Below are 16,283 nucleotides of genomic sequence, written 5' to 3'. Positions count from 1 at the left end.
ATATGAAACTCACACTTTTCCCCCAGTGGCCAGCAATGACCTAGACGGCCCGGCAAATAGTAAAAAGCCCTGTAAAACGGTGGCTATTGTTTGTATGATAGGAATGACAACGTCATTCTTCCATGAAGATTAACAGTGCTTAACATTGAACGTTGAAAATTACTCAGTATGATTATACAGTACCCCATTTGTCTCTGTAAAACCCTTAAGTTCTTTTAGCAACATGAAGAGCTAGAAAACAACAATTCTGACAAAGGACAGAGGATCGGAGGTAGCAGCTATTGTAAGTGGAGGGTCTAGACCTGTGATTTCAAGCTTGGAAACTGCCCCAGGGCCCCAGATTCGCAACGCAGTGCTTGCCCCACAGCAATGCCCAGGACCGGCGGCTGACCTCCCAGCCTAAGAACTTTTCTATTTCTTCCCAAAGGAAAAGGGCCCGAGGCCAGAAGGCTCCGCCGCCACCGACCTCTGCGCGCCGGGTGCCCAGTCCAGCCCCAAAGGCGGCTCGGACAGGATACTCGCGGAGGCGGGCGGGCGCGGGAGGACCCCAGGCCCAAGCCGCCTGATGCCCGCCGGGATCGGCGTCTGGACCGCGAGCCACCTGTGAAGACAACTGCGGGCTCCAGAACCCCAGACCCAGAGCACCCCGCGGGCAAAAAGCCTCGCAACCCGCAGGAGCCAGAGGCGGGATCCACGCCCTTTCGAATCCGGAGCGGAGCTGATGACGAACACAGGGCGCGACGGACGCACACCCGCCCTGCGCTCGCACGACGGTGCGTGCGAGGAGCGCGAGGGAGACCCGGCTCGTCACCGGCGCGACCAGCGTTCCGCCTCCTCCGCTCCCTGCGCTCCCGCCACCTCGGCAACCCGGGGCCCGCCTCCCACCTCCATCCGAGGCCTCCGCCGCTGCGAGACTCACAGCTTCGTTCCTGCCTCTTTAAATGGTGGGGCCAACGGGCCGCCCCTGCAGCCGCTGCCTGGGTGGCCCCGCGCGCGCCACTATTGAGGGGCGAACCAAGATGGCGGCGGCTTTGGCTCGGTGAGGAAGACGGAAGAGGCGGCGGCGGCGGCGGAGGGACAGGGACTCCCAGTAGCCAGAAGCGCTCGTGCGCTTGGGGGCTCTCGGAGTCTTCCGCGCAGTGGTAGAAGTTGCAGCGGGACCTGGCGCCCGTCAGCTTCGGACATTTGAAGCAGACGAGAGGAGCACAACGTCCGGCTGCGGTGGCAGGGCCAGGTATAAGGAAGGAAAACATGGCGGCGGCAGCTTGAGGAGGCGGCGGCGGCGCGGGAAGCGGCTTGGCTGAGATCATGGCGGAGGCGGGAGCAGGGCAGTGACCGGCGCCCCGAGTTCCTAGCGCGGCGGGGCGGGAAGCTGCGAAGCGCTGCGCGCCCCGATTGGGGCGGCAGGGCTCCCCGGGCCTGGACAATAGCGCCGAGGAGCCAGAGGCGAGGAAAGGCGGGGACCAGAACTCGGCCCCGCGGCGGGCCATGCGTGCGGCAGCGCGGCTCCGGGGCGGCCAGCAGCTGCAGTGAGGCCGAGGGGCCCTCGGCTCGCGGGCGTGCTCCCGCCTTCCCCGGACCCCCTTCCCGGGCGACTCCGGCGGGGCCCGGACCCCAGGCGGCAAGATGACCGACACCCGGCGTCGGGTGAAGGTTTACACCCTCAACGAGGACCGGCAGTGGGACGACCGGGGCACCGGACATGTGTCGTCCGGCTACGTGGAGCGCCTGAAGGGCATGTCTCTGCTTGTCAGGGCCGAGAGTGACGGTGAGTGAATCCCTCGTCTCCCCGGCGTCCCTGGGCCACCTCCCCGGTTCTTTGGAACCCCTGGGCCGCTCCCTGGGATGACGAAAAGGGGGCGAATGGGCTGCAGCTGCCGCCTTCTCGGGGCAGGGCGGGCCCCGGCACCCCTGTCCTCCGGGAACTACCCGGAGAGTGTTTAGGTGTCTGAGCGCCTGGGCGCACTTGCGGGCGGGAGCGGACCGGGCGCGTTTGAGCGGAGCCGCCCGGAGTGTGGCGAGATCGGGGACGTGGACGCGGGAGCCCGGAGCGGGCCGTTCCTGTGCACCAGAGTGACCTTGAGAAAGGTACTCATTAAACCGATCTCCTGCCTTAGTTCATCCATCTGTAGAGCAGGCATGAAACTTTTCTCGGAGCTAAGAAAGTTCTTAACAGTTTCGCTTTTTGGAACAGGAATGAATATTTTGTTGTACTCCCCTCGCCCCCCGCCCAAACACATTACTGCTGCATCTTTCCGACCCTGTTGCAGGTTGGCAGCGCTGGTTCATGGATCTGGCAACTCTGCACTAGGCAGAGAAAATATTTCTTTGCCTAAGAAGATAGATGGGTGTTTCCCCAATGCTAGTTGTCTTTTTCATTAGAAATGAAGGTTTTTGTGTGTAGTTTCACTGTGTAAACGTTTCTCAAGTGTGGAGTCATTTTATCGGAGCTTTTTGATTGCTTAAATTTGTATTCATAGTTTGGTTTAGTTAACAGGTGGGGAGAAGTTGGCAAGTATCTCTAGAACCTTTCGATTCTGCCCCAGTGGTGCGTAAGCTCCACAGATTTTGAAACAGCCCTCAAGGTTCAAAGACCAAGTTGTTTGAAGATAAGCTTTTCACATTTTTAAAGACTCAACTCTTCAGGAATTGCCACTTCCCCCGGTGACATACCGTGAATTTCCCTTAAAGAAAAAGTTCACATGGGCTAAAACTTTTTTCAAAATTGTTCCTCTCAATTTGAAAACCTGTTTTGTAACAATATCCCATAGTTTTATGGTAGCTAACTATCTCAGTTTATAATTGTAGTTGTTCTGTAAATGCATTACTACAAACTCATTTTAAGGAATTTTAATTGGACTTCCTAGCCAGAACTCCGGTTCCAAGGAACAGATAAGACTCACCATTCTGTAATTGACGACTGCAGGGACATTGCTTTTCAATTTGAATTGAAAGAAAAATGGTAACTTGGAGTATATTACCCACAGGTTACTTTATAAGGCTCCCCCAAAATAAAAGCGGAGAAAAACTATTTTTTCTTGGAGGCGTTTAAAGGGTTTTGAATTCATTGGGTATATTTTTCTGAGGCCTATGTTACTTGCCTCTTAAAATACAAGTTTGAATGTGAAGTGTTAGTTTACTTTGGTATATGACTATCATATAATAACCAGCTACTCTATGTTCTATGTTTTTGTTTGGAAAACTTTTTATGTGATAAGTTGGAAAGTATAGGCTTTATGGGTTTGGTTAACTTAAGATGCAAGCATGTGTAGATTCGAGATGAATTCTTTGAAATCTCATAATAATTTAAAATAAGAGGTAACTTCACATCCTGTGTTTAATTGTACTCATACAAAGTCCTTTGTTTAAAGTACTTTAAAGCATTAAGTCCCATTGTCATATTATCATAGGGAATCATACTCGTTTAACACAATAAGAATCTTTTTTTTCCCCCCCATTTTTATCTGTTAGGGAAAGAGCTAAAAAAATTAACTGTGCCCTGTTCAATTTATAAGTTATTAGGAAAACTAAATCCAAGAGTAGGCTTAGAAAATTCCAAGATATTTGTGAATACTTTATAAATAATTTTTGCTTTTGATTATTCTTTTTTCTAACAGGAAAACTCCAAATAGGAATAATAGTCAAAATTTACTGAGTGTCTGCTGTGTGCCACTTGTATCTTCTGGTGTTTTCTGATGTAGGTACTATTTTTAGCCATATATACAGATTGGGAAACTGAGGCCTAGAGAAGCTAAAGAACCAAAGATCACATAGCTAGGTTAATAAAAAAGCAAGGAAGATCAGTGTTCAAACTGAGGTCGTGGAGAGGTATCAGATTGAATGAGATTTCTAGACTATGACTTGAAACTTGTATTATCAATTATTTAATTAATATCATTAACTGTTTACAGTGTGTTTGAAACACCCATATTATTGTCTACTTGCATTTGCTGCTTTATACTTAGACCCAAGTTTTATTTCAAAGGAAATGAAGACAAATGTTTAGCCTGACGGTATTTAAAGTTGTAGTTTGTCTCCAAGCCACATGTGGGAATTTTCACATTGGCTGCTAGCTTGGGTTATCCATTGTGTGTTTCCCTCATTTGCCATACGGGATAATTCAGAATTTTCTTTTTATGGAAAGTTATTTCTGGTTTTCCATATGAGTCATTTATCTTGTTAGAGGAGCTTATAGACTTACCTGAAGATCAAGAAGGCAGTTTTTGAATGGAAGTACTTGTGTCTTCTGTCAGTCCGTGTCTGGATTGCATTCTGGAAGCTGAGTTGGCTTGACAATTCTGTAGCTCACTTTGCCTTGGAGGAGAGATGTCCCACTAGCTACTGAGCCCATTTTCTGATTTGCAATTCAGTAGGTTCCTACTAGCAAAATAGGTTGTTGAAATGTATCCTTTTTTAAAAACAAAGATTACCTAATTTCTCAGGCTTTATCATAGCCGTGTACTTGTAAGGTTCCATCTTCAGTAAAGATTATTTAGTGTATTTTCTTCCAGTTTATGCTGTACCTATTAGCTTGTTGCTTACTCTCTCATTTTGTTCAAATCATTCCTTTTTTCCATTATGATTTTTACCACCTCCTACCAATTTTAGAATTGATAAGTTGGAATTTCTTCACGTACTGAAGGATGTATTTGAACATAAAATCACATCAGTACTCTTTATTCTGGATTACTTGCCAATTATCAAGAATAGTGTTCTTATGTTTTTTACTTTAAGTTTTATGTTTTTTTACATACAATAGTTTTAATGTTTATTTACAATAGTTTGATTAATTTTTATTAATAAAATCAATAAATTTTATTAATATTTAATAGTTTTAATTCTGACTTGTTCAGAGTTTAAAAGATTTAATTTTCACTGTTACTTGAGGCCTGAAGAAATGGGACAAAAGAAATGTTTTGTTCAGGGTAGTACTGCTAGCTACTGGTGAAAACTGGAATCTTCTGCTTCTACCTCTTGATAGAACTTGGTTATAGTAGACCTGCCTCTTCTCCTATTTATATACACTATAAATAGGAGAAGAGGTCAACACTTTGGGTAGGAAAGTCTGTTTTGTTTTGGCTGCTGTGGTGAGAAATGAACAGAGAATCAGCATTTTCTGTGTTGTTCTTATAAATCAATAAGGTAGTATATGATCTTGCAACAATAAGCATTTCAAAATTTAGCTACCACGAAGAGCCCAGTGGGAGAACTATTTCACTTTGAAAACATGATTTAAATGCACTTTTTCTCTTGTGTAGTCCTGCATTATGGAAAATTAATAGGCTTAGGATAGTCAAGCCTTTAGTTATCATCTGTTGCATGTGATAACTTTTGAGTTCAGGGCATGGGCTACGTTGTGTATAACTGGGGTGGAGAGTTTTGAAGGCTGACAGACGTGTGAAACCTCTTAATGTAACACTACAGAGTGTTTTTCCTGAGCTTTCATTTTTGTTTTTAAGTGTCTTTGTAGTCCACAAAATTGAGTGGGAGGGACCTGGAATACAAATCTACTATAGGTTTAAAGCATTACACTAATCTCCTATCCAGGTGAGATTTTTGGTCTTATATTAATTCCTTTTGGTACCTTTTGAACAAGTGAATTTTCCAGCTAAATTAAACTGTATAACAGAAGATTTAAAAGTCTCAACAATTATTATGGAATGCTCCCTAAATATTGTATACTAGAATGTTTTTCTTAAACAGTACAATGAGCCTGTGATGCTTAGTCTTTTGTTTATAATGTGTTTCTAGATCATTGTTATCAATACTAATTTTTCTACTATTCAGAAATAAAGTGATGCCAGGGAAATGATATTCTGATCTTGCTATTAAAAAAGAGAGTATTGAGTGCTGGTTATGTGTTAGGTTCTGGGTCAGGCACTATATATTCAGTTAATACTCAAAAGCAACCCTGTGGTTGCTTTGCTTTATTATTTTTTCTAACTTTAAGTCTTGGTGCATTGATTCTTTGATTGGATAGCTTGGGGGTCTTTTTTTCCTGTACCCAGCCAAAAACCTATATTTTTTTTTAATATAAAATCTTTCTGTTTTAAAAGGTTTGCATGAATTATTCCCCAGTGGTTAAAGAATCCTGTCTGTAATGCAGGATACATAGGAGATGCAGGTTCAATCCCTGGGTAGGGCCAGTCCCCTGGAGTAGGAAATAGCAACCTGCTCCAGTATTCCTGTGGGGAAAATTCCATGGACAGAGTAGCCTGGTGACTGAGCACGCACATATTGAATGAGTATGTTTATTAGAACTGGGAATTAAACAAGCTGTCCCGAGCTGGATCCATACTACAGGCACTAGTTCTGCGTTCTCTCGTTTCAGTTCTTTTGCATGTTAACTGCTCTCCCCTATCCCTGAAGGTGTTCGTTTCGTTTTGATAGGGTTGTGTTGGGAGTTTGCAACAGGATACTAGAGAAATTATCACATTTTATTTTATAGGAGACCCAAGATATGAAGTAGAGAGGGAACATTTTTAATGACTTAAATATTTATACTCATAGTTGTACTGTTTTATGGTTACTTTTTCTTGCTGTCAGTCCATGACAGCTTTACCTGTGATTGTCTTGGTTATGTTATAAGTGGGCATTTCCCCTTCTTTACCATTGTCTTCCTATTTCCTGAGTGTATAGATCTTCTTTTTATCAGTATATTTGGGGCATCTGTTTGTGTCAGGATATACAAATTGACTAACACTTTCACTTTTTCAAACAGTTCTATCTCATCTAAAATCAGCATAGTATTCACAAAGTATAGCATTATTGACGCAGTAGCATTTCTCAAATTTTTTCCCTTAGGATACCTTTAATGTAGTAAAACTGAGGACCTCTAAAAGCTTTATTTATGTTTAAACAAAAAATATCAGTATTTACCACGTTAAAGCTTAGACTTCAAAGATCTTTTCTTTTACATTTTTACATATCTCTTTAATGTCCAGTTTAATTTTTTTTAAAGGATTCTTTGCTACTTCTGCATTCAATCTGTTACAGTATCAGTGTAGACATACTGAGAGAATATGAATGAAAAGGGCAACTAATCTCTTAGTAATATTATGAAAATAGTTTTTATTTTCTAGGCCTTTTGAGATCCCCACACTCTGAGTATAGCTGGCACAAACATTGTTTCTAGTTTTCTTTAGCCTTTACAAACACTGCTAATGACATCTTTATTCATATGCTTGGCACTTGTATGAGGATGTAGGATAATTTCCTAGAAGGATTGTTGGACTAAAGAGTAATATGTGTTTAAAAGCTTCATAAAGATAAATGACCCTCCAAAGGGGTTGTGCTGATACTCAGTTTTGGTAATAGTAAATGAAAGTTAAGGACCCTCTTTTATTTTTTGAAGTATGCTATGCTAAGTCACTTCAGTCGTGTCCGACTCCATAGACGGCAGCCCACCAGGCTCCCCCGTCGGATTCTCCAGGCAAGAACACTGGAGTGGGCTTCCATTTCCTTCTCCAATGCATGAAAGTGAAAAGTGAAAGTGAAGTCGCTCAGTCGTGCCCGACTCTTAGCGACCCCATGGATTGCAGCCCACCAGGCTCCTCCGTCCATGGGATTTTCCAAGTAAGAGTACTGGAGTGGGGTGCCATTGCCTTCTCCTTTTGAAGTATATATATGCATAAATATCGACTTGCGGGTGCATCGGAACTTTGGGATGGACTGGCAAGCATTTGCTGTGCAGGAGTATTCTTTAGTTCACCTGAGAGTAGTTGATTTTGCTGTGATAAATTCTACAATGACAAGTTTAATTGATGCATTCCCCTTAGCTTCATCCATCTCTCTTGTTTTTGCATTTCCATATTTCCTTCTGAGTCATTCAAGTGGGAAAGCCTTTTTCAAGTTTTGATATTGGGGTTTGCTCTCTAGGCTTGTCTTTCTCTTGTCTGTAAGAGTGTCTTTCTCAAATATGTGAGGTTTTCACATGTGTGGGGAGATGGTATCGTAGCGGGGTGGTGAGAATGAAATTCCCCTTGGAGGATAAAGGAAGGCATCTATTTCATTGGAGAGGATGAATATGTTTCTCAAATTCGGATGGGGGGCTGTTCTGCGTATGTGATTCAGTTATTAAGATATATATGCTGGATCTATCCATTATTGAAAGCACGTGTCTCAACTGATTCTTCTTCGGTTGATTGGATAAGTGCTTATAACTTGATCCAGTAGGAACTGAGAGATGGGGGTGGGGAACCTAATAGATGGGCTAGGAATAAAACTAGAAATATGTCTTTATGGGATCTTTTTAAATTGAAGGATAATTGCTTTACAATATTGTGTTGGTTTCTGCCATACGTCAGCATGATGTCTTTCCGTTATTGTCTTACTTAGCTTCCCAATTAAAAGATTGCTTTCCATGATCCAGCCTCTACAACGTATTAACATCTTAGGGAGCGTGGTACTTGAGGACCAGAGCTGGACTACCTGAAGTTGTATCTTAGACTAAACCATGGGATATGGCTGAAATGGGTTTTAGGAGAGATACTTCCCCTGAATCTTGAATGCCCCAGGAGAGAGAAAAACTTAGTAACACCTGAAGCTTCTGGTATGTGCTTATCCTTGTTTTAGCCAGCACTTTGGGAGGGAACACTTCAAACTTCAGATAATTTGTAATTGGTTTTTCCTTTCTAGTTTTTCCTTTCTGTAACATTACTGAGAGTTTTGAAACAAATGAAAAGGGGCTGGGGATGGAAACTGGTTCTTAAAAAATAACAGTTTTACCAATGCTGGGTGCTTTGTTTTAGCAGCTGCCAAGTCAGGTACGTGCTTCTTGAAATCACAACTTGAAGTGCAGCCCCTGTTCCGTGTGTTGTTTTACCCCTTCTCTTGAAAACAAACTCCGTAACCAGCACTCTGGAAGCCTGACTCATGTCTCTCTCCAGTCACTGTCTCCCGCCTCCCCGCAATAAACCTAACTTCTAACACCATAGATTAATATTTGGCACTTCTTTAACTTTATGTAAATGGACTTATGGGATATACATTTGTCTGAGGCTTGTTTGTAAGATTCATATACATTATTGCATTTACATATATTTGGTTCATTAACAATGCTATATGGTATTCCAAAGTATGAATATTTACTCTTTAGGGGTTTTTTTGGTAACAGAATTCACATGCCAGCTAATTGATCCATTTAAAGTGTATAATTCAGTATGTTCTGGTATAGTCACAGGGTTATGCACCTGTCACCACAGTAAGAGAACATTTTGTCCTCTAAAAGAAATCATGTACCCATTAGCACCCATTTGCTCCCCCTTCCTCCCAATCCTAAGCAGCCACTAATCTGCAGATCCACTAAATTAGCATATTCTGGACAATTCATATAAACACAGTCCTAAAATATGTGGTCCTTTGTGACTGGCATCTTTCACTTATCTTTTCAAGGTTCATCCGTTATAGCATGGATCAGAACTTGATACCTTTGTATAGCTGAATAGTAGTTCACTTTATCCATTCATCAGTATTTGGACCTTTGGATTGTTTCCATTTTTTTGCTATTATGAATAATGCTCCTATGAATGTATATTGTACTTGTGTGGGCATGTTTTCATTTCTCTTGTATATACCTAGGAGTGGAATTGCTGGTAACTCTTAACATTTTGAGGAACTGCCAAACTTAAGTAGATGCCTTTTTATATACCCACAAGAAAATGTTTGAGGTTCCAATTTCTCCACACGGTTGCCAGCTCTTGTCATTATCTGTCTTTGATTATAGGCTTCCTAAGTGATGTGAAATGGTTATCTTTTCTTGGTTTTGATTTAATTTATCTAATGAATAATGATGTTGAGCATCTTTTCTTGTTACTGCCATCTTCTTTGGAGAAGTATCTATTCAGAACCATTGCGCATTTTTAAATTGGGTGTTTGCAAATTAAGTCACCACAACTTGGCAAGTGCTGATATTTTGCTGTATATATTCAGTACCATTTAGCACCATTATGAGTACATGGCAGTGAAGGGTCAGTAAATTACTAACAAAGGACAGTATCACAATTAGTAGATGAATTTAAAGCAAAGCTAGTTCAATTTGGAAATGTTAGCACACCTGTTTCTCAAGTGTCTGGCCACTATTTAGAATGGATAAAACAATTGTTAAATGTAATAGGAGATGAAAGCCTTGGGTGAGAGACAGCTGCAGAGAAAATGCTTCTTAAGTATTTTGGGCCAGAACTTGTCTTTAAACTGGACTTGGTTGATTCCACCTTAAACACAATTTATACCTCTCCAGGCGGAGAGGTATAAATCTAGTCTTAAAATTTGTTCTTTGTGAAGACATACAGATGGCCAACCGGCACAAGAAAAGATGCTCACATTGCTAATTAGAGAGATGCAAACAAACACCGGTGAGATATACCACCTTGCACCAATCAGAATGGCCATCAAAAAATCTACAAACAATGCTGGGGAGGGTGTGGAGAAAAGGGAATCCTGCTACATGGTTGGTGGAAATGTAAATTGGTGCAGCTGCTACTGAAGACAATACGGAGGTTCTTCCCAAAAAAAGGTAAAAATGGAGTTGCCATATGATCCTGCAATCCCACTCCTGGGCGTGTAACTGGAGAAAACTATAATTGGAAAGGATATGCACCCTAGTATTCATTGCAGCACTGTCTACAATAGCCAAGACATGGAAACAGCTTGTTCATAGAAGGGAAATGAAGGTAAGTCCAACAGAAAGACAAACACCATATGATATCACTTACATATGGAATCTGAAATAGGACACAAATGAACTTTTCCGTGAAGCGGATTAATAGAACAGACTTGTGGTTGCCAAGGGAGAGCAGGGATGGGCTAGGAGTGGGGGGTTAGCAGATGCTAACTGTTACATATGAAATAAGTGAACAGCAAGGTCCTACAGTATAGCACAGGGAACTATATTCACCCTATGATTAAATCATGATGGAAAGGAACATGATAAAGTGTGTGTGTATGTATATATTTATATAATTGAACACTTGGTCTAATACCCTGAGTCTTATGATACTGTGATACTGCCAGGGGAAAAACAGATATGTGCAAGTTTGCTTGTTCTGAGACGTAAATTGATAGTTTGAAGATGGAGAAGTTTGGTAATTCCTGTATTAAACAAAAATATAAGATTTTCTGAAGGTGAATCACAATTTGGGGATGTACTTGGTTAATGAATCACCCCTAATGTTTTCAAACTTTTATCAGTAAATTCTTTTTTTAGCCAGGTTTTATTTATAATGCTAATTTGCATGTTTTACCATTTCTCAATACTGGTGAATATCAGAGATTTAATCCCAGATCATCTGGCTTCACATTGTGCTATTTCACTACCTTTGCTGCTCGGGAGTTTGTTAGATCTCTGTTACCATCCAGTACTCATTCTTCAGTTGATTGTGTTTGTCTTGTTAAAAGTAAGCATGTATGACGTGAGCATTTCTTGGGTTATAGGCTATTATATTTAAATTCGTATTGTTTTAAAGGAATATTTCCTGTACTGAAGTTGTATGCGCATCAGACCTTCAAAAAGGAAATGTGTGTGTATGTAAGGGAATAATACAGTGTTGCTGCTTTGCAGTTACATAATGGAATGTGTGTTTTTTCTCCCCTCTTTCCTAGGTTCTCTACTTTTAGAATCCAAAATAAATCCAAATACTGCATACCAGAAACAACAGGTAAAATTTTGAAGATGTTGTGCTTTTTTTTTTTTTTTTTGATGTGCTTTATCTTGAATATTATCCTCGGTTTGGTGATTAAATGAAAATTTACCATCTGATTCCTTACAGTGAAAAATTGGAGCAGATTACATGTTTTTCCTAATTCCAAAATACAGTTCCAGATATTTGACCAGCCGAGCCTTATTTCTCACAAGTTACATCTAAAATACCACAGTTTTCTCTTCTAAAGAGAATTTAAAAAGTCACCATTGGTGGAATAATCAGCTCCTTTCTTTGCTGCTGTGAATGCTAGTAGTGTAGGAGGAACATTCATATCTCTGTACAGCAACTTAGTATAAATATGAATTTGATTTCTTACATAGCCTGAGCAGGACCTTATAATGATGTAACAGTTTTTAAAGAACTTTCAGTTTGAATAAACTTTCTTGTACCCTTCTGGTGCAAGAGATATCTGAAAGTAAATCTCTCAATGCCTACAAGCACTATCACCAAAATTGTTATTTATTCAAAATATACACAGATAATACTGAGTTCTCTACAAAGCCACTGAAATTATTATCAGTCTTCTCATTGCTCTGAAGGTGCAGATATAAAATAACTTTAAAAATATTACTAACACATTTATATAAATGAATTATAAAGTGCTTTTTCATTGACCATTAAAATACTATTAGAGGGAAGTTTTACTTTGCACATTAGATGATGCCTAAAGGTTGTGACTTGCTTGAGGTCACACATAATATATAGGAAATTTGATATTTACTCCTAAATTTACTTAATGATGTTTTATTTGTCCAACAAGCATTGGTACAATATGAAATATTCTCTTGATGGTTTAATGGTCTATTAACACTATTTGTTGTTCTTAAGAAAACTTTCAGGTTCTATTGGAATGGCTGGAGGCTACAGTATTTGGTTTTGATGTTCAGTACTTAAATTCACATTTTGAGGTTTCAGTCAGCTGAACAGTAAAAGCATATCCTTAGAAAAAGAAAAGACTGAATCTGTTTTGAGGATGAATGAACAAATCCATATGTTTTAACCTATAGGTTGTTGGATGATAAGCAAGATGATTTGGTGAAAATTAGGCTCTTCAAGGAAAACAGAGGAGCAGTTCCTAAAAATTTTCAAACTTAAAAATTTGTCAAATGGGTCATTAAGGGCATATTTCTAGCTGTGCCCTGATTACGTCTCCAGGTGATTCTGAATATACACTGTAGCAGAACAGTTGCTTCTAGTTGTATTAAACTCATTACTAATGTAGTGGTTTTAGACTTCTTCCAATGAATCTTATGTTATTACCAGTTTTCAAAACAGTATGTATTGTCTCATTTAAAGACAAACTGAGGCTCAGGGAGGCCACCCAACTGACTAATTTACACTGTAATGTAAATTATTTTGAGTTTGAATAGCTACTCAGTCACTGTGGAACAGATTGCTTGCCTGGGATCTCTAGAAGTTCTTGAAGGTAATAAAAAGGGCTCTTTGAGTTCTTTTAAAAATTCTGAGTAAGACTTGTAGATTTATCCTGTTAGTAATGCTGCACAACCCAGTCAGAGGATCATTTATTTACTTCTGGCTGGCATCACTTTAGTTTAGTAAGAGATTATTGGCCTCATGATTGATAGTTAAATGATTGAATAGAATTTATATGAAGTTTAGCAGATAGATTTTTGAACATGGGATCTGTTTGTGTATAATAAAGTGTCCTTGCCAAGGTAGTAAAAAGTATAAGAAATAATAGATCCTTTAAGATACCTTAAAATACAGTTAGGTTTCCTCTTCAATATGGGAATCTTAATCATTCCAATCAGATGCTCAACTCACCTTGGCTTGGCTTTTTTCAGTTACTTATTAATCAGTTTGAATTATTTTTCTTTATATAGTCATTAAGTTTGAAAGGGCTTCCCTGTTGGCTCAGATGGTAAAGAATCCACCTGCAATGCAGGAGACCCACGTTCAATCCCTGGGTCAGGAAGATTCCCTGGAGAAGGGAATGGCAACCCACTGCAGCATTTATGCCTGGAGAATTCCATGGACACGGGAGCCTGGCGGGCTACAGTCTGGGGGATTGCAAAGAGTCAGACACAACTAAGCGACTAACGCAAGCTTGAAAGGATATCTTAAATCCCATAAATATTATACCATGCATATTGTAGAATACATACTGTACTACAGTAAATGTAAAGTGGTCTTGGCATTGTGGTTGTAGTGTCTTGCTGAGATGGTATCTTTAGTAAAAACTGTTTATTAAACTTACTGTCATAAAAAAGTCAGTATGAAAAATAAAGGGGGTGCTAGGAGCTTCTTGCTTCCCGAATGTTGGTAAAAGTTAAAAAAAACCTCTGACCAGATAAATGCTCACATATTACAAATTTAACTAATAATTTCAAGGATGTTACGGGCCTCGAGTGCCCCAGTAAAGAACACCGGATACTGACAATGAGGAGGAGGAACTGTGTTTATTTTATTAATCCCATCCTCCTAACATACCCTTGTCATTAAAATACTCAAGACTTTCTCTTTGGGCGTTTTGACTAGAGCATAAAATGTGACAATGTGCAAGCAAACTGACATAATTTTAGTTTGTATCTTTTGGTACATTTGGATGGTGTGTGCAGTTGTGGCTTTCATATATGGGTTCAGCTTTTCCTTAAGGAGAACATTGTTTTCGTTTTATAGACTGGATAAAGTGAAGTGTAAAAGAACATTGGAAATGACTAATATCAGTGTTGCAAAAAGCAGAAATGAGTACTGTTCTCATTTCCCTATTTTGTTCGTTTGCTTTTTACTTTAAAGTAGTTTGTGATAATATAGGTTAATCATTCAGACTTCTTTTTTTCTCTTAAGGACACTTTGATTGTGTGGTCTGAAGCAGAAAATTATGACTTGGCCCTCAGCTTTCAAGAAAAAGCTGGATGTGATGAAATTTGGGAGAAGATATGTCAGGTAATTTAGAAAATCAACATGCTTTCATTTTAAGCATTTTGTTTTTTGCTGTGCTTTAAGCTGATACCTCATACTTTAAAATGCATAGAGACACGTCATATAGATTAGTACTGTCTGTGAAAACTTGATTTATAGAAAAGCACAATTTATTGACACCAGTATACCCAGTCCAGACCTTTGCTGAACTCCAGAGTTTTATATTCACCTGCCTTTCAGAGCTGTCCTCCATGAATGCTACTAGCATCTCAAATTCAGTAGTCTAAAACTGAGCTTAATCTCACTGAGATTTGTTCATTTTCCTCTCTCTCTCATCTTAGTAAATGCCATTCAGTTGCTGAAGTCAGAAACAAGTTTATCCTTCCTTCATCCTCTCTGTCCATTCAGTCCTTAAACTCTTAAGTCTTCAATGCATTCATTTATCTTCATTTTCACTGCTGTTGGTTTACTAAGCTACCATCATTTCTTGCTTGGTTTATTGCATTCATCCCAGATCTACCCAGCTAGAGTATCTTTTTTAAAATGGAAGTCTGATCATCTTTGTTCAGTAACTTCTTGTGACTCTCGACTCTCTCTTCAGTCTCATCATTTTTGTTCTTGGTTGATTCCAGAATTCCTTAGTGGTTCTTGTACCTGAGTCTAGTGGTAACATCTCCACAATCTTTTGTGAATGGTCATTGATAATGCACTCTAGTGGCTCAAGCCGTTTTTTCTTATTAAAGATTCATATAGACCATTATATCCTAAGGACACTTTTTCTATCCTCACGTTTATTTTATCTGGAGAAGAAATAATTTTCAGCAGATTCTTTAATTCATTGGTTCTCAAGGTGTGATTCTTAAACCAGTAGAATGAGCATAACCTGGGATCTGATAGAAATGCAAATTATGAGACCTCTATCCCAGATCTGCTGAATTAGAAACTCTATGAGTAGGTACCAGTTTTAATAAGCCTTCTGGATCAGATTTTCTCTGTTTAAAGGGCAAGGTAGTAAATATTTTAGGCTTTGTGGACTACACTGTTTAACTACTGTTTAGCTACTCAGTTCTGCTGTTGTACTGAGAAAGTAGTCATAGACAAACAAATGGATGTCGTTCTCTTACCAGTAAAATTTTATTAACAGGTGGTGGGCCAAGTTTGGCAGTTGTCTGTCAGTGCCTGCTTCAGGTGACTGGTGAACCATGACATTTGAGAGCCACTGCCTTAATAGACTATAGAAGCCTGTGTTCTTGAGACACAGATTTTCCTTAACTTGCAAAGTTTATTTCTGCTATATCGTTCTACTCAGTTGTGTTTCATAAATTAACCTGTTTAGTTGTTGCTTTCCTTCTCTTAACAGGTGAAAAACTAACATATATGTATTTATGCCTTCTTCATGTTTTCTTTGCTTTCTGCCCCATACAGTTGTTTCTACAGCATATTCCTCTAGATTTTGTCATTTGGAGTTCTCCGGTAGAAACAGATGAAATTAATGAGTTCAGGGTGGTGCTGAAAGTATCTGTTATTCACACAAATCTTGTTTCCTCTTCACTTTTCTGACATGAACAGCCCCACCCTGCACACAGTCTTTTATTAGGCTAGTATTTAACTCAGTCCTGGACTCAGTCTGTTACTGTCAGGCCTGGGTCTTTAAAATTCTCAGACCTTTATTATGCTTTTCCTTAGTCTGTAACACCATAA

General features: G+C 40.0%; 1 protein-coding gene across 3 annotated transcripts in view; it reads left to right on the top strand.

Moving 5' to 3' along the window:
• The first annotated feature begins 791 nt into the window (after positions 1-791).
• Positions 792-16,283, top strand: part of PPP4R3A (protein phosphatase 4 regulatory subunit 3A) — a 35,419-nt gene continuing 19,927 nt past the window's right edge. Inside the window, exons 1-3 of one of the 3 annotated variants that reach the window (XM_005222133.5) lie at positions 792-1,768; positions 11,599-11,654; positions 14,508-14,606. In XM_005222133.5, coding sequence (XP_005222190.1) covers positions 1,627-1,768; positions 11,599-11,654; positions 14,508-14,606 — 297 coding nt within the window. In that variant the 5' untranslated portion in view covers positions 792-1,626. Of the gene's footprint in view, positions 1,769-2,688; positions 3,698-11,598; positions 11,655-14,507; positions 14,607-16,283 lie in introns of those variants that run through there. The other 2 variants (NM_001205520.1, XM_059878951.1) reach the window with 2 other exon arrangements.

This window comes from Bos taurus, chromosome 21, assembly GCF_002263795.3.
Source record: "Bos taurus isolate L1 Dominette 01449 registration number 42190680 breed Hereford chromosome 21, ARS-UCD2.0, whole genome shotgun sequence".
Classification (NCBI taxonomy): domain Eukaryota; kingdom Metazoa; phylum Chordata; class Mammalia; order Artiodactyla; family Bovidae; genus Bos; species Bos taurus.
Note: the sequence above shows the minus strand (reverse complement) of the source record. Positions and strands in the feature narration are given on the sequence as shown.